Source organism: Chelonia mydas, chromosome 25 (assembly GCF_015237465.2).
Source record: "Chelonia mydas isolate rCheMyd1 chromosome 25, rCheMyd1.pri.v2, whole genome shotgun sequence".
NCBI classification, from domain to species: Eukaryota; Metazoa; Chordata; order Testudines; family Cheloniidae; genus Chelonia; species Chelonia mydas.
In genome coordinates, this window is record NC_057858.1 from 1,606,090 (window position 1) to 1,623,971 (window position 17,882).

The window sequence follows — 17,882 nt, forward strand, 5'->3', positions numbered from 1 at the left end:
CAAGGAAAAGGCCTATAGGAAGGAAAGGGATGATCTTGGTTGTGATCAAGGAAGTAGCTTCATACACCTGCTCCCCTTGAGATCTGGGCTCTGTCCCTGGCTTACCAGAGACTTCCCATGGGATATTGGCTGAGACAGTTAAAACAGATCAGCTGCAACTGTCACCTGCTTCTGATCTTAATCTCACTGAGCCTCAGTTCTCTGTGCAAAATGGGGGGTAACAGGACTGCCCTGCCTCTGTGGGGTTGGACACATTAACTGACATTTGGGAAACAAATAATACATGCTGCGTGAGTGACCTAGCACTGGACTGGGGGTTCTAGTAACAGTGAGAGGTTGGAAATGTGCCAAAAGTGGGGGATGGGAAGGCTTATGGAGAGTTGTGGAGCAGGGCAGTTGCCAGCTGGCTGGTGGCTATACCACCTTGCTGGTTAAAAGATTTAAAGTGCCCGCTTTTTTTCACTTGAGCACATTCAAGCTCTCGACAGTGCACAGGCCTGTAGTCTGGATGGCGGTGCCATGTTAGGATAAGCTAAGAAAAATGATAAAACAACAGCAAAATATACCAAGTGTGTGTAAAAAGAAAAGGAGTACTCGTGGCACCTTAGAGACTAACCAATTTATTTGAGCATAAGTTTTTGTGAGCTAGAGCTCACTTCATCGGATGCATTCAGTGGAAAATACAGTGAGGCCCTTCCCCAAATACTGGAAATACTTTCCTTCCCCCGCCCTCCAAGGGGCTTTACTATGAAATATTGCTGGTTTTCATATGCTTATTCCTGTCCCCTGAGGTTTATATTTTAATGAAATACTGGAAAGAAAGGATCTGAGAAGTTGCAATTGGAAAATTGCTGTAACTAGGGCCCAAGGTAATTCTGGCATCTGTAGTCCAGTCCGGAGATGAAAACTCTGAGGAGACGGGCAGATTTTTAAAGCGCCATGGGGATGCCTAGCTGCTTTTGAAAACCCCATTGAGCACCAACCTGCATCTTTAGCTCCCTAAATATCTGACCCATGGTGCTCAACGGCATTAAGATCACAATTTAACAAAGCACTGAACATGTGCTTTAAGAATTGCCTCAGCTCCAGAAAACCTCTCAAATGGCCTTTCTCCACCAAGATAGAGCTCTGGGCACTAGTTTATTATTGCACGATGCCAAGCATTGGAAACACCCCAAGGAGCAGCACAAGAACAACAAGAGACCCACAGAAAACAAAGTTACCCTAAAATGAAGAACTGTTATACCCTCCTCTTGTAGCCCTGACCATTAGGAACCTGAATGCATCCGATGAAATGAGCTCTAGCCCACGAAAGCTTATGTTCAAATATGTAACCCTTCTGCCGTCAGAGTTGGCAGCAACAAGGGCCGGGTTCAATATCTAGGGGATCCATTCCAATAACACAATACAAACCGGCTCGAGCCCCCACCCAGTGACCTGGGACAAATATATACCACCCCCGCTGGGCGCCTCCAAAAGGCAATACTTCCCCTCTCACAAGCACCTAGTCTGAGTGTAGCAAAAAGCCTTTTAATAACAGAGAGAAACAATGTGGCATTATGTTGGGGAAACACCACCAACAGGATTCATAACACAACCCATGAGCAAAAAAACCCATCCCAAGCAAATTGGGGCATGCCCTTTCCCTTTGGTTCTTGAGTCCAGCAACCCCAAATCACCCAAAGTCCCAAAAGTCCAATGACCCAAAAGTCTCTGTCCCTGGTCAGGGCAGCCCCAGAGTTCAAAAGTTTATCTGCAGAGCTTTACCTCCCAACCTGGGTGGAGATGGGGGGGGGGGAGAGAGAGAGAGAGGTAAGGGGCACCTTACATGATCTGAAACTGACCGCCCCACAGCTCCATAGGCCTTCGCTCCGCTCCGCCCCACCAGCCGCCCCACAAACTGCTTCGCTCAGCTCGACTCTGCTCCCCACAAGCAGCTCCCACCGTCCCACAAACTGCTCCACCAGCCAGTCCACGAACTGCTCCGCTCCGCATCCCACAAGCAGCTCCTGCCGTCCTATGAACTGCTCCACCAGCCTGTCCACAAGGCACTCCATGCAAACTGCTCCACAATATATCTTCAGGCTCCCCCCACTACTTAACACAACACTCAGTGATTTCAGCTCTTAGGAGAATTCAGCTTGTAGTAGGGGAGCCTCAGTGCTGGTGCACCATTAGCCCAAAGTGAGCTCAGCAGCCTGTAACTAGACTTCTAATGGAATCAAAATTAGCTCTGATATTCCACAGTGGAGAGAGGAAACAATGCAATTAGCATATAAGGCCCTCACCAAGAGGCCCATACCACCATGTATTAATACTTGTCCCCAGCCTCTCTCTATTCACAGAGTTTTGGAACCCATGTCCCTTGCCTAGCGAGTGCTGCTTAGTTGATGGTGAGTCCCTCCATCATAACAAAAGGCCTAGTACAGTTCCAAGCCAATCTAGTTGGCTAGATTGTCGGGCTCAACGGGTAGTGATCAATGGCTCCATGTCTCGTTGGCAGCCGGTGTCAAGTGGAGTGCCCCAGGGGTCGGTCCTGGGGCCGGTTTTGTTCAATATCTTCATAAATGATCTGGAGGATGGTGTGGATTGCACTCTCAGCAAATTTGCGGATGATACTAAACTGGGAGGAGTGGTAGATACGCTGGAGGGCAGGGATAGGATACAGAGGGACCTAGACAAATTGGAGGATTGGGCCAAAAGAAACCTGATGCGGTTCAATAAGGATAAGTGCAGGGTCCTGCACTTAGGACGGAAGAACCCAATGCACAGCTACAGACTAGGGACCGAATGGCTAGGCAGCAGTTCTGCGGAAAAGGACCTAGTGGTGACAGTGGACGAGAAGCTGGATATGAATCAGCAGTGTGCCCTTGTTGCCAAGAAGGCCAATGGCATTTAGGGATGTATAAGTAGGGGCATAGCGAGCAGATTGAGGGACGTGATCGTTCCCCTCTATTCGACATTGGTGAGGCCTCATCTGGAGTACTGTGTCCAGTTTTGGGCCCCACACTACAAGAAGGACGTGGATAAATTGGAGAGAGTCCAGCGAAGGGCAACAAAAATGATTAGGGGACTGGAACACATGACTTATGAGGAGAGGCTGAGGGAACTGGGATTGTTTAGTCTGCAGAAGAGAAGAATGAGGGGGGATTTGATAGCTGCTTTCAACTACCTGAGAGGTGGTTCCAGAGAGGATGGTTCTAGACTATTCTCAGTGGTAGAAGAGGACAGGACAAGGAGTAATGGTCTCAAGTTGCAGTGGGGGAGGTTTAGGTTGGATATTAGGAAAAACTTTTTCACTCGGAGGGTGGTGAAACACTGGAATGTGTTCCCTAGGGAGGTGGTAGAATCTCCTTCCTTGGAAGTTTTTAAGGTCAGGCTTGACAAAGCCCTGGCTGGGATGATTTGATTGGGGATTGGTCCTGCTTTGAGCAGGGGGTTGGACTAGATGACCTCCTGAGGTCCCTTCCAACCCTGATATTCTATGATTCTATGAAGCACAGTTCCCATAGTCAGGGTAATAACAATTTATTCTTCCTGCCCCAATAACAGAGACACTGGGGATCCCACAGCAGCCAAAGTGACCATTTGGACAGCTATGGGCTCATGCTAGGCGGGGTGGTTGTGCCTATGCAAATGAGATCAGCCCCTGAAGTTCTTTTCCACAACTTGCCACACCTCACCACCAGATGTCAGGGTGGAGCTCATCCTGACTCTTCTTACAAATACATTGGTTAGTCTCTAAGGTGCCACAAGTCCTCCTTTTCTTTTTGCAAACACAGACTAACTCGGCTGCGACTCTGCAACCTGTGTGTAAACTGGCTCTCTAAACATGTTAGTAATAATTCGCTATGGTCAGCACTAAGACCATTCTTCTTGTTGCGGGGTGGCCAGTGGCCAGTTTTGCTGTCTCAGAGGCGGCAGCTATACAGGGGGTCCAAGAGGACAGGGAATGAATGGGCTTCCGAGGCAGGAGGCAAGCCCTGGTCTGCCTTTCTGAGCTCTATGCAGAGAACACCCCATGAACTTTAGGAAGAGGATGGCCTTGGGGTTAAGGGTATGTCTACACTTTGGAGCAAGCAGACACAAGCCTCCCCATCTGGGTCAACAGACGGGTTCGTGGGGCTCACGCTAGCATTCTAGAAATAGCTGAAGTTGCACCTCAGGCTGGAGCTCGGGCTCTGAAACCCACCCCACCCCCTAAGTGTCAGAGCAGCTGTTTTTAGAGTGTCAACAGCACTAGCCCTGCTAGCTCGAGTTTGTCAAACCCCGGCTAGTAGGCTCACTCCCACTCACTCCAAACTGCTGTGTAGACAGACCCATAGACTTTAGGACTTGGGAGCTCAAGGTGCAATTCCCTGCTCTACCACAGATTTCCTATATGAGCTTGGCCAAATCACTTAATCCATCTGTGCTTCAGTTTCCTCATCTGTAAAATGCAGAAAATACTACCCTACCTAGCTCAGCATCCTTTGATCCCTATTCCCTTTAGGAACCCTTGAGGAGGGGTGGGGCTAACTCAGGAAGAAGAGGAGTTTAAAAAGTCAGCTCCTAAGTGACCAGTGGAGCAGCAAATGGGAATTTTGCAAGGGAATTTTGAGGGTGCATGAGAGGCAGACACACCTAACAAACATACGCTAAACTTAGCCCAATATCCCCCTGAAAAACAAAGAACAAAGAAACGAACAAAAACCCTGCAAGAGTCAAAATAATATAAGCAGATGGCCAGCAACAGGGTGGGGGATATGCACTGAATGCAGCATATACGATTACCTGCCTTGTGGGCAGGTGGTCTATGTGTACATTTGGTGCATGCACTCCTGGCCCTCAGAGGCTGAATATGGGCTGAACTGGAGGAGCTCAGGGAGACAGACCAGACTTTTCAGGACACAGCAGAGCGGGCCCAGCTCCAGTCTGGAAGCCTCTGTGCTGTTGGGGAGGATGAAAGCCTCAGGGAAGGAGAACATCAAGCTGGAACAGAGGGAACTGATCTCATAGTTGGGACCCTTCTTCCTGATGTTGTCATGGTATCCTTGCTCACTGAGGACACCCCTCTGGGGGCGGGGACCCTGTTGTTAGGAAAAAGAAAAGGAGGAGTTGTGGCACCTTAGAGACTAACAAATTTATTTGAGCCTAAGCTTTCGTGAGCTACAGCTCACTTCATCGGATGCATTCAGTGGAAAATACAGTGGGGAGATTTATATACACAGAGAACATGAAACAATGGGTGTTACCATACAGACTGTAACAAGAGTGATCAGGAAAGGTGAGCTATTACCAGCAGGAGAGCCGTGGGGGGAACCTTTTGTAGTGATAATCAAGGTGGGCCATTTCCAGCACTTTACAAGAACAGTAGGAGGGGAAATAAACAAGGGGAAATAGGTTTCAGAGTAGCAGCCATGTTAGTCTGTATTCGCAAAAAGAAAAGGAGGACTTGTGGCACCTTAGAGACTAACCAATTTATTTGAGCATAAGCTTTCGTGAGCTACAGCTCACTTCATCGGATGCTTATGCTCAAATAAATTGGTTAGTCTCTAAGGTGCCACAAGTACTCCTTTTCTTTTTAAGGGGAAATAGTTTTACTTTGTGTAATGACCCATCCACTCCCAGTCTTTATTCAAGCCTAAGTTAATTGTATCCAGTTTGCAAATTAATTCCAATTCAGCAGTCTCTCCTTGGAGTCTGTTTTTGAAGTTTTTTTGTTGAAGAATTGCCACTTTTAGGTCAGTAATCGAGTGACCAAAGAGATTGAAGTGTTCTCCGACTGGTTTTTGAATGTTATAATTCTTGACATCTGATTTGTGTCCATTTATTCTTTTACGTAGAGACTGTCCAGTTTGGCCAATGTACATGGCAGAGGGGCATTGCTGGCACATGATGGCATATATCACATTGGTGGATGTGCAGGTGAACGAGCCTCTGATAGTGTGGCTGATGTGATTAGGCCCTATGATGGTGTCCCCTGAATAGATATGTTGACACAGTTGGCAACGGGCTTTGTTGCTAGGAAGAAACAGGAGACAGTAATGCAGGATTCACTTATTAGAACTTGAAGTATAGAGAGTTGGGTTGTGATGACCGGGAGGGACTCCAGCCATGGGGGAGGAGGGGGGTCTCGAGGCTCCAGCTGCGGAGGAGGGTCTCAGGGCTGTGCTCTAGCCGCAGAGTGGGGAGAGGGTCTCAGAGCTTGGGCTATGGGGGTGTGGGGGTCTTGGGGCTCTGGCTGCGGAGGGTGTCTTGGGGCTCGGGCTGCAGGGGGCGGGGCAGGGAGTCTCAGGGCTCCAGCTGTGGGGGAGGAGCAGGGGGTCTTGGGGCTCCAGCCCTGGAGATAGGCTCAGGCTTCGGGGGACCAGGGGGCTCTGGCAACAGAGGGAGGTCAGGGGAGTTCAGGGCTCTGGCTGCGGGGGGGTGGGGAGGAGGTCTCAGGGCTCGGGCTGTGGCAGGGGGGTCTCGGCGTCTGGCCACAGAGGGGAGTCTCGGGCCGAGGAGGGGGTCTCAGGGAGAGGGATGTGGGGCAGGCAGGGGTATCGGGGCTCTGGCTGCAAGGGGGGGGGGGGGCGCGGAAGGGGTGGAGCCAGAGGCTAGCCTCCCTGAAGTGGGGCTCCACCCGCTACCCATGAGGAAAGGGCTAAATAAGAAAACAGAAAAAAAATCATAATGCTACTGCATAAATCCATGGTATGCCCACGCTTCAAACACTGTGGGCAGTTCTGGTCGCCCCATCTAAAAAATAATTAGAATTAACAAATGTAAAGAGAAGGGCAACAAAAAGGATCGGAGAGCTGGAACAGCTTCCCTATGACGACTGGGATTCTTCATCTTAGAAACAGACGCCCTGGGGGCGCTATGCAAGGGGTCTATGAAATCATGACCGGGGTGGAGGAAGTGACTAGAGAAGTGTTATTTACTCCTTCTCAGAACACAAGAACTAGGGGTCACCCAATGACATGAACCGGCAGCAGGTTTAAAGCAAACCTCGGGAAGTGCTTCACACAAGGCACAGACATGCTGGGGAACCCCTTGCCAGGGGGTGCTGTGAAGGCTAAAAGCAGGGGGGCCGGGTGTCACAGGCCGGGAAGGCTAAGCCTTCCCTAACCTAGGCCCTGGCCCCTTCCAGGCTGTGCCCCCCTCCTCTGAGGCAAGCGGGGGCTCAGCTCCCCCGCTCCGCCCTGGAGCTCGGGGCGTGGCCGGGGCGGGGCTCAGGCCAGCCCAGGGGTGGGGCCAGCGGGCACGGCTGGGGGAGGCCGGCGGGGGCGCCTTCTGCCCTGTGGGGCGGGGGGTCGGGGCTCCGGCCGCAGGGGGCTCGGGGGCGGGGGCGCTCGGGGCTCCGGCCGCAGGGGGTTGGGGGGGGCACTCGGGGGCGGGGGGCTCGGGAGGGCCCCGGCCTGTCATGGCTGTTAGCCGGGCACGAGCCCCCGCTGCCCGCCCCGTTCCGGTCACCCCCGCTCCAGCACCCGGCCCGGCCGCCCCTGGCTCTGGCCCCGGTGGCCGCTCTGGGGAGGCCGGGCAGCGCAGCCCTCCGGGGGCCCCGCCCAGCGGGCCGGGCTGCGCGCCACGTTCCCGGGGGGAGACACGTGGGCCCAGAGTCACGAGGGGGAGGGGCCCTGGCTGCAGGGGGAAGCGCGCGCGCTCCCGGGGAGGTCACGCGCGGTCTCGTCGGTGGGGCGCGCGGGCGGCTGGTGCGCAGGCGCGCCGGGCGCCCGTGTCCAGGATGGCGGCGGCGGCAGCGGAGCCGGGAGCCGGGGCCGCGCCCCCCGCGGAGGAGCCGGGCTCGGGGTCGCTGTGCGCGGCCCCGCTGCGCCTGGCGCGGCTGCCCCTGGCCCGGGTGAAGGCGCTGGTCAAAGCCGACCCTGACGTGAGCCTGGCCAGCCAGGAGGCCGTGTTCGTCCTGGCCCGGGCCACGGTGAGGGGCGTCCGGGGCCGATTGCCAGGGCGCTGGGGGTGCGCAGATCCGCCGTCCCCTTCTCCCTCGGCCCGGCAGCCCGGGGGGTGCCCGTGGGGGGGAGCACCCAGAGGTGGGGGTGGGGTGCCCGTGGGGGGGAGCACCCGGAGGTGGGGGGGGTGCTCGTGGGGGAAGTGGGGTGCCTGTGGGGGGAGCGCCCAGAGGTGGGGTGCTCGTGGGGGAAGTGGGGTGCCTGTGGGGGGAGCGCCCAGAGGTGGGGTGCTCGTGGGGGAAGTGGGGTGCCTGTGGGGGGAGCGCCCAGAGGTGGGGTGCTCGTGGGGGAAGTGGGGTGCCTGTGGGGGGAGCGCCCAGAGGTGGGGTGCTCGTGGGGGAAGTGGGGTGCCTGTGGGGGGAGCGCCCAGAGGTGGGGTGCTCGTGGGGGAAGTGGGGTGCCTGTGGGGGGAGCGCCCAGAGGTGGGGTGCTCGTGGGGGAAGTGGGGTGCCTGTGGGGGGAGCGCCCAGAGGTGGGGTGCTCGTGGGGGAAGTGGGGTGCCTGTGGGGGGAGCGCCCAGAGGTGGGGTGCTCGTGGGGGAAGTGGGGTGCCTGTGGGGGGAGCGCCCAGAGGTGGGGTGCTCGTGGGGGAAGTGGGGTGCCTGTGGGGGGAGCGCCCAGAGGTGGGGTGCTCGTGGGGGAAGTGGGGTGCCTGTGGGGGGAGCGCCCAGGGGTGGGGTGCTCGTGGGGGAAGTGGGGTGCCTGTGTGGGGGAGCACCCAGAGGTGGGGGTGGGGTGCCCATGGGGGAAGTGGAGTGCCTGTGGGGGAGAGTCCCCAGAGGTGGGGGTGGGTGCCCATGGGGAGGCTGTGGGTCTGTCCTATTTCTGAATTTTGCTTTTCCTCCCGCGTTACACTCTGAGTCTCTTGCGCTATTTCTTCTGTTTGCGGCTTTCCTCTCCTCCCTCTCTCCCTTTCTGAACTGCCTGCCCCAGGCAGCTTTTAGCTTTTTTCAGTGAAGCTGTGCTGGTCACGTTGATTTATATTGTATTTGGCATCAGGTCAGTTACTTGCACTGGTCACAGGCAATAGGTCCTGCTGTCATTTAGGCAACAGGTGTTCCCGCTCCAATGTGAAACTGACTGGCGTGCTCTTTGGTGGCTGAAGTACTCTGTGCTTCAAAGCCTGAAGAATTTAGAATCACAGAAACGTAGGTGGTCAAGTTCAGTCCCCTGCGCTGAGCAGGGCCAAGTAAACGTAGGCCATCCCTGACAGGTGTCTATCCAGCCTGTCCTTAAAAACCTCCAGTGACGGGGATTGCACAGTTTCTCTTGGAAGCCTATTCCACTTCTTACTATCCTTATGTTTAGAAAGTTTTCCCTAGTATCTACCTAAATCTTCCTTGTTGCAGATTAAGCCCATTACTTCTTGTCTTATCTTCAGGTTTCAGAGTAGCAGCTGTGTTAGTCTGTATCCGCAAAAAGAACAGGAGTACTTGTGGCACCTTAGAGACTAACCAATTTATTAGAGCATAAGCTTTCGTGGGCTACAGCTCACTTCATCGGATGCATAGAATGTTAAATAAATTTGTTAGTCTCCAACGTGCCACAAGTCCTCCTGTTCTTTTTGTCCTACTTTCAGTGGATGTGGAGAACCAGTGATCATGGTCTTCTTTATAACAGCCCTTATGTTTGAAGACTCTTGTCGGGTCCCCGCTCCGCCTTTTCTCACATGCCCAGTTTTTTTAATCTTTCCTCATAGGACAAGTTTGCTAAACCTTTTATCATTTTTGTAGCTCTCCTCTAGACTTGCTCCAATTTGTCCATGTCTTTCCTAACATGTGGTGCCCAAAACTGGACGCATTACTCGGGCTGAGGCCTCACCAGTGCAGAGTAGAGAGGGACAGTTACCTCCTGTGTCTGACATACCACGCTTCTGTTAATATACCCCAGAGTGATATTCACCTTTCTCACAACTGCATCATGACATTGGCTCGTATTCAATTTGTGACCCACTGTAACCCACAGATCCTTGTCCATTTCAGATTATTGCTTATTTTCATGCACAAGCAACAAAGAGCCAGGCCACCATAATCTCAGTGTGTAGCCCAGTGGACAGACCACTGGGCTCCAGCTCAGCCTCTGCCCTGCTGTATGATCTTGAGCAAATCACTTCACTTCTCTGTGACTCAGTTTCTCCATCTGTAAAATGGGGATAATGACACTGATCTCATTTGTAAAGTGCTTTGAGGCATACTGACAAAAAGTGCTAGATAAAAGCTAGGTAGTGTTATTAATCTGCACTCTATAATTCACCCATAAAACTGTCACTTCCACATATGATTTACCTATAGGGCAGCAGTGAGATCTCTTACTATTGAAACTTTTTTACTTTTACAAAACATTACAGAACACATACTAGCATATACCCAAGATTGTAAAAACCCTCTCAAAATAAGTAGAGAGAAATGCACTTTAAGATACAGAATCTGCTTTTTCAATTGAGATTGGTCAGTGTCATCAATTTGCAAAATCAGTTATTTGCAGCAAGTCTTTCCAGTTATTGGCATGAATTAGCACAGTTCTCTCCACTATCTCCGCATAAACAAGACCAAATCAGAGGTGCCAGACTGTTTTGAAACCCTTGAGTATTCAAGCGGCAAAGAGTCCTGTGGCACCTTAGAGCCTAATACCCCTTCGTCGGATGCAACATGTATTCACCCATGAAAGCTTATGCTCCAATACGTCTGTTAGTCTATAAGGTGCCACAGGACTCTTTGCTGCTTTTACAAATCCAGACTAACACGGCTACCCCTCTGATACTTGAGTGTTCAAGAGATTCTTAGTCAGATCAGATCAGAACCTGATCCTGCTAACACACAGCTGCATTTCAGGGAAACATTGTCCCATGGAAGAACTTTTCATATATAATTTGAAACTAAAGTAAACTTCTCTGGTTGCAATGTAAAATAAGACTCTTTTAAAAAAATCTCCCTCTTCTCTTCTGGCTTCTACCCCACAACAGCCTCCTAGAGTTTGGATGGTGCCACAACATGGGCTGTGTCCATGCCTCTCTTATGGCAAAGCAAAACTGAAAATAACCTGTTTAGGTTGTACAGCTTCCCCTGTCACTGTTTGCCTGTTACTAGCAGCAATATTGGGTCCCAGAGGAACATGACTCTGAGATGATAGATGCAGTGGAGGATTAAGATTTGAAGTTAATTCTGGACGTGATCCAGTGGGGAGGTTGTCATCCTACAAGAAGCAGGGGAAGGGACTTTCAGTGCCCCAGGTACGGACTTGTGATGTTTGTAAATCTGATAAGACGCCTGTGGCTGTAGGCTATGGCAGTGGTCCCCAAACTTTCTGTGGGAATAGCATATTCCTATTCCCAGAAGACTGTGGCGGGCGCCAGACACCCCGCCGCCGAAATGCTGCCGAGAAGCAGCAGTGGCAAGAAGCGTCGCTGCCAAAATGCCGCTGAGAAACGGCAACGCTTCTTGGCAGCATTTCGGCAGGTGGTTCTTCTGCGGCTGCGCTCAGCGGCGGCATTTCGGCGGCGCGGTGTCCTGCGGGCGTGTACAACTGCCCCAGCGGGTGCCATTGCGCCCGCGGGCACCGCGTTGGGGACCCCTGGGCTATGGCATATTTATTATTATTTAACTGCTGACTGTGTGCTCAACACTTTATGGAACACCGAGCTCAGACAGTCTCTGCTCCACGGAGATTACTGTTTAAACAAGAGACACAGAGAAGATAGGATGCTTTGGGAACAACAGAAGAGGGAATGACTAGGATTTTTTTTAAAAAGTGTTAATGTTGTTAATTTCCTTCTTGGGCATTGTGGAAGAAGTGAGCCATTAGGATGGATTTGAATGGCAAGAGAATGGTAGCTTGACAGACCAGAATAGGGAGGTTATTCCATGAATAGCAGGAGCATTAAAGGCAGGAGGCAGTTGTCAAAGACGTGGCTAGGAATTGTTAGGGAGCAGAGCAGTAAGAGACCAGTTTGGAAATGTAGGCAAGAGCTAAGATAACTTCCTTCTTAGCATCCCCTAGGAGGCAAACTAACCCGAAGGTGATGAGGAGTAGGCAGGGCGTGACTCCTGCAGCTGCCATTAGAACTCTCTGGACACAGAGCGGGGAAGCATACTGCACCATCCCACAGAGCGGTCCAGTGTGCACGCCTCTGTCCTGGAGAATTTCAGGAGCAATTCTGCTTGAGAGGGGCGGCTCTATGCCACCTCCAAAATGAGCATGTGAATGAATTGCCTTGTAAGACCCTTAGAATGTTTCGTTCAGTCACTTGCTCCCATTGGAGAGCAATATCTCCGGCAGCCCTTTTGCAGAGATTTTGGCTGTATAATCTGGCTTCCACTTTCATTCAATAGTCAGTCCATTTTCTGTCTTGGTTGTGAGACTTTTTCATTTAGATTGGTGCTGAGGCTTGTGTGGCTTTATTATGGTCTCTTTCAGGGCCCTTCCAGCTTTCTTTCAGTTACCCTCACTAATTATCCTGTTTAACTCATCTTATCTATTAGCTTCCTTCATTTTATTAATGTCACTTATTCTTCCTGGCTGACAAAGTAGCCTGCACTTTTCTCCCTTCCTGGATTTTTGTTGCAGGTTACCATGGTTTAGGACAGATAATTTGACTTGAAGGCCTGTGATGATCAGCTTGCTCTGAATCTGACTGTAGCATATAAAAATTCTGCATTCCTGTGCCGTGGAAAAAGTGGCAGAAGAGAATAGAAATCTCTTTACATGTACCCATAAAGGTGCAATCATTTAAGGGCTTGTTTTATGAGAAGTTACATTTGCTGATTGGATCAGAAGACCTGAGGCAGATTTGCCAGTTTCACATTTGCAGCATTGAAGCTGAATGTCATCTGTCCTGCTCAACAAGTGCCTGTGCGTGCTGCGGGACGGTGTATGACAGCCTGTCAGATGGACTCTTGCCAGCCAGCGGGGAGCTGGCCAATCTAATACTGAATGGGATAGTGGGTGCCTCTTCTCAGGGAGCAAGATAAATCTCTCCTTAACAAGCAGTGCTTATAACCTTGCTCAGAAAATCACCACTTGCTATTATTTGCCTTGTCAGTTACAACCTGGTCTCAAACTTTCTCTTTTTAGAGCACAACAGTCTTGCTGTTTAGTTTCAGAGTAGCAGCCGTGTTAGTCTGTATCTGCAAAAAGAACAGGAGGACTTGTGGCACCTTAGAGACTAACAAATTTATTTGAGCATAAGCTTTCGTGGGCTATAGCCCACTTCATCGGATACATAGAATGGAACATATAGTAAGAAAATAAATATATATATATATATATATACAGACACACACACAGAACATGAAAAGGTGAAAGTAGCCATACCAACTGTAAGAGGCTAATTAAGATGGTCTCTAAGGTGCCACAAGTACTCCTGTTCTTTTTGCTGTTTAGTGTTTGTGAAACCATTAAGGGAAATTGTAGAAGCCCAGAATGCTTCAGCAGTTCAGTTTGCTGAAGGTCCTGTCTGTCATCTCCCTATAACAGGTTCTGCTACCTCTGCATTGCCTTGTTTGGCCAAGATAGGGACCTGGATGATCATGAGCTGGGTAAGGCTCAGCCTGAACTCGAGGATGCTGGAAGGGAGAAGAGTCTGGAGAGTTGGTAGGAGGTTGTTTACTCCCTCTGTTAAAGGTGCATGTCTGCCCTTTGTCAAAGAATTCCACAACCTCGGGCTCTCCTAATTTGAGATAATAGTGGTGGCTATAAGTGCTGTCTAGGAGGTTGCAGACTTTGCTGCAGAAATCCTTTGTCACCTGCATGCAGAATTGCTATAAGGTTCTCAAGGCTATCCTGGAAGAGCACTTGGGAGCTTTAGCTAGTGCAGAATGTGGCAACCCCCTTTCTTAGTGCACCAGGCTGACGTGAGCACTGTACACCTCTGCTCTGCACTCGATTCCAGCTTGCTTCTGGTTGCAGTTCCAAGTGTTATGATTGATAAGCTGTAAATGGTCTCTCTGTGCCCTGATGAGATCAGCTGAGCTACTCTTGCTCTCCGTTCCAGTGGTTGTGCTCTGGTAGTCTGGTGTCTGGGCAGTGGAGAGTGTCTAGCTGTGGAATTTGTTCCCTCTTCTGATCAGTCAGAGCCTGGGTTCCATGTCCTTCAGGGCACAGTACAAGATGTATTTATTTGCTGCAACTGAGAAGCTCATTTGGTGGTAGGTGGAGGTACTTATAGATAGGTTATTCTACATTGTCCATTGAAAGTAGTGCAGATATGATTGGCACTCAGAAGGTGCAGTGATGGGCAGTTGGTAGCTGGTATCCCTGACAAATACTTACTTTGGATAGCAAAGCCTGCTAAGCTCAAATCATCAAATGTCATAATTTTGCAAGGTTTCAGAGTAACAGCTGTGTTAGTCTGTATTCGCAAAAAGAAAAGGAGTACTTGTGGCACCTTAGAGACTAACCAATATTATTTGAGCATGAGCTTTCGTGAGCTACAGCTCACTTCATCGAGCTGTAGCTCACGAAAGCTCATGCTCAAATAAAATTGGTTAGTCTCTAAGGTGCCACAAGTACTCCTTTTCTTTTTATAATTTTGCAAGTTTCAGGTCCTGGGGTAGGAATATTAACCATGGGCCTCAGTAATCCATGAAAGTGGATAACTGGTCACAGAATCAGAAAAGTATGTTACATGTTCAAGTGTGATGTTTTGAGAGAGAAGAAAGCAAGACTCACACTCCTTTCCCTCACCTCCAGATATACACAGGGACCTCTAAAGACAACCCTGCCCCCGGCACCATAATAACACTTGTCCCTGATATGCAGTAATTGTCTAGTTTAAAGGTTTCCTTTGATCAGCTCTAAGAATGTTCAATGAAAGGGCGCATCTAGAGGGGGAGAGGGTGTAATTTTTTCCTTTAATCCTTCAGAGCTCGACTGTGCTTGTAACAACAGGTTGCAGTCACACCTTTCACTTGTTGTAACAATCTGTCTCTTCCATCCTGTAGGAGTTGTTTGTTGAAACCATAGCTAAAGATGCTTATGTGTATGCTCAACAAGGAAAAAGGAAAACTCTGCAAAGGAAAGACTTGGGTAAGAAGACCATTTTTGTTATGCTAACCTTTGTCAATAATGTTATTTGACTGAAGGCTCTTTCCAGACGATTCCATGTGTTTTGTGGCATTGTGGGTGCAGATTTAAAACAGTATTATCTTGTTCCCAGAAATGAAAAGAAAAAAGTTCTGTTCTGCCAAATATTACACTGTAAAATATTGCCCTTCCCCCCCATATTCTCCAAAATGAATAAACCTATTTTTAAAAAGTCATTGTTAAAATCATATACTGATGTGTTTAAAATATCTCTGCACTTGAATTGGTTTATCTATGCCAATTGTTTTCAATTCACTTTGTTTTACAGATAATGCCATTGAAGCTATTGATGAGTTTGCTTTTCTGGAAGGTGAGTTTCTGGTTGGTTTAATTTTGGTTTAATTTTTTGCATACATTGTCTCCATATTGACAGAGGGAGAGCAGATATTTGCAGATCTTTCTGTTTTGACTTCAGTTTAGTAATAGCTAATGGCCCAACTAGAAATGTGCCACTTGTCTTGGTAACATTTGAAATTCAGCATTCAAAACATTGAATTGAGGTGTGAAGTGGAACATCAGCAATGAAATACCTTTCAGGGAGATTTGTTCTTAGAATTTTGTGATCTGGTTAAGCTTTGATAAGTTACAGCATCTTCCCTTGGCTGCTTGTAAAGTAGTTTCCACTGTTTGTTCATGTCTACCTGTGCTGTCTGCCTTTGCCCCTTTTGAATTTCCTTTTGAATTTCTAGGTACTTTGGACTGATCTCACCAGGAAGAAAGGAGTTACCTGAAGAAGGAGTCAGTGGAGTGGGGTGGCCCTTGGAAGACATGTGGCATGAAATTTTCAAATTAATCTAGACAAATTTTCGTGGAAGATGTCTCTGTTCCTAGACTACTTTGGAAATCTCAGCAAGAATGTATTGTAAAAAGCTTAAGTTGTGATAGTTCTTTATTTAAAATCCATATTTTTTCATACATTTTTGTATGTAATATGACCTCCAGCTCACATTTCAGACTTTCACTGTGTAACACAGCAATAGCTCGGAATAGCCATGCTGTACTAGTATCTCCTTAGAACTCGGTGGTAATAAACAGCATTGTGATCCTGCCTCTGAAGTCCGAGGGTAGTTATTTTTTTATGGAAATGTATTTCTTGTTTTTGTTACTCTCTTGGCCAAATAGAGTTAAATGTTTCTTGACCAATGGGTGTAATAGTTTATTTCAATGTGTCTATGTGAAGGGACTGGGGTGGGGTGCGCACATTCATGCATACATTATGGGAAATGTTGGCCTCATAGTGGGTTGGATAATATAACTTGGCATCTCAGTTGAACTAGGCAGTGTTCTGCAGGCAACAGTTGCAGATCCGTCATTGAGTTGAATTTTGCACTTAAAAGAGGGCTTCAGCCTGTTGTTATGTATGGAAAATAGAGCATTATCTTTCCCAAAATTACAGCTCGTACTCTTTGAGCATAGAATGAATTTTCTGAGAATTTACAAGTAAATCCATTGATTAGGATAGCAATTAAAATTAATTTTAAAATGGGTCTTTAAAAAATCTAGAATATGTCAGATCTCCTTCCCCCCTGCCCCTCCCATGGCCATAAGGAATGAAACAGATGTCTGAAACTTCCCATATAGTTAAAACTCACTAATCTTGTCTGTAAGTGGCATATGAAGAATTTTTCGTTTAGGATTAGTAGTCATTTTTCCCTGTCACTCTACAGCTGAGGCTAAAGAATATTTTACTACAGAGAATTCAGAGTAGAACTGCACTTTCAAAATGACTGCCACCTCTTGTTCTCAGGGGACTAAGGCCACAAGAACCCTTGAGCAAACATGGCTGCTCTCTCTCTTCAGCTGCTCCTCAGAGATTTTCCCTCAGCCTGCTGACAGCATAGATGGTCAGCATCTTCTCTGAAGGCAGCTTGGCTTCACTCTTGCTGGGAACAATGGGAAGTACTGGCCGTTTTGAAAAAGACGCTTAACTGAGGGTAGCTCATGACTTCAGTCCCACTGAGAACAATGGGAGACGATAACCATTCTGAAAAAAGGATAAATCTTTGGGAGTTACTGTTAAGGAGAAGATTTTATGTACCAGCCTCAGCTGACAAAAGGGCATGGCTACACTTGCAGATGTAGAGCGCTTTGAGTTAAACCCACCTTCCGAGAGCGCAATAGGGAAAGTGCTGCAATCTGTCCACACTGACAGCTGCAAGCGCACTGGCGTGGCCACATTTGCAGCACTTGCAGCGGCATTGGGAGCAGTGCATTATGGGCAGCTATCCCACAGAGCACCTCTTCCCATTCTGGCGCTGTGGCTTGTGGGAAGGGGGCAGAGGGTGCAGGGCATTCTGGGTCCTGTCCCAATGCCCCGTGATGCATCGGTTCGCATCCCAGCATTCCCTGTGCTTCTGTCCACATTTGGCGCCATCTTTCAACGGTTTTTGTACAACGCGCTCTGTCTTCCCTTTTGCTCTGCGGGAATGGAGCCTGAACTGCTGAGGAATATGCTGACGAGTCTCACCAGCACGTCATGTTTGGCAGTCGAGTTATTCCTTATGATCCAAAGTGACAGTGAGGATTCTGACGATGATATCGACTCGAGTAACGCATATGACACAAGTTTGTTTTTGGCATTCAGGGACATGCTCACCACCGTGGAACGCCGCTTTTGGGCTCAGGAAACAAGCACTGAGTGGTGGGATCACCTCGTCAGGCAAGTCTGGGATGATGAGCTGTGGCTGCAGAACTTCCGGATGAGAAAAGCCACTTTCATGGGACTGTATGTGGAGCTCGCCCCAGCCCTGCGGTGCAAGGACACGAGATTGAGAGCTGCCCTGACGGTGGAGAAGTGGGTGGCTATTGCAGTCTGGAAGCTGGCAACTCCAGACAGCTACTGATCGGTCGCTAACCAGTTTGGAGTGGG

At 49.3% G+C, this 17,882-nt stretch overlaps 1 protein-coding gene across 1 annotated transcript; it reads left to right on the top strand.

Moving 5' to 3' along the window:
• The first annotated feature begins 7,662 nt into the window (after positions 1 to 7,662).
• On the top strand, positions 7,663 to 16,061 carry POLE4 (DNA polymerase epsilon 4, accessory subunit). Its single transcript, XM_037885861.2, has 4 exons — positions 7,663 to 7,903; positions 14,872 to 14,956; positions 15,282 to 15,323; positions 15,703 to 16,061. The coding sequence occupies exons 1-4, from the start codon at positions 7,712 to 7,714 to the stop codon at positions 15,714 to 15,716; spliced, it is 333 nt and encodes a 110-aa protein (XP_037741789.1). The 5' UTR covers positions 7,663 to 7,711; the 3' UTR covers positions 15,717 to 16,061.
• The last annotated feature ends 1,821 nt before the right edge of the window (positions 16,062 to 17,882 follow it).

Excerpts from the sequence above, each read along its gene's own strand:
- POLE4 (XM_037885861.2), top strand. The coding sequence starts at position 7,712 with ATGGCGGCGGCGGCAGCGGAGCCGGGAGCCGGGGCCGCGCCCCCCGCG. Across the intron at positions 7,904-14,871 it reads TCGTCCTGGCCCGGGCCACG|GAGTTGTTTGTTGAAACCAT; the intron begins GTGAGGGGCGTC and ends TCCATCCTGTAG. Across the intron at positions 14,957-15,281 it reads TCTGCAAAGGAAAGACTTGG|ATAATGCCATTGAAGCTATT; the intron begins GTAAGAAGACCA and ends TTTGTTTTACAG.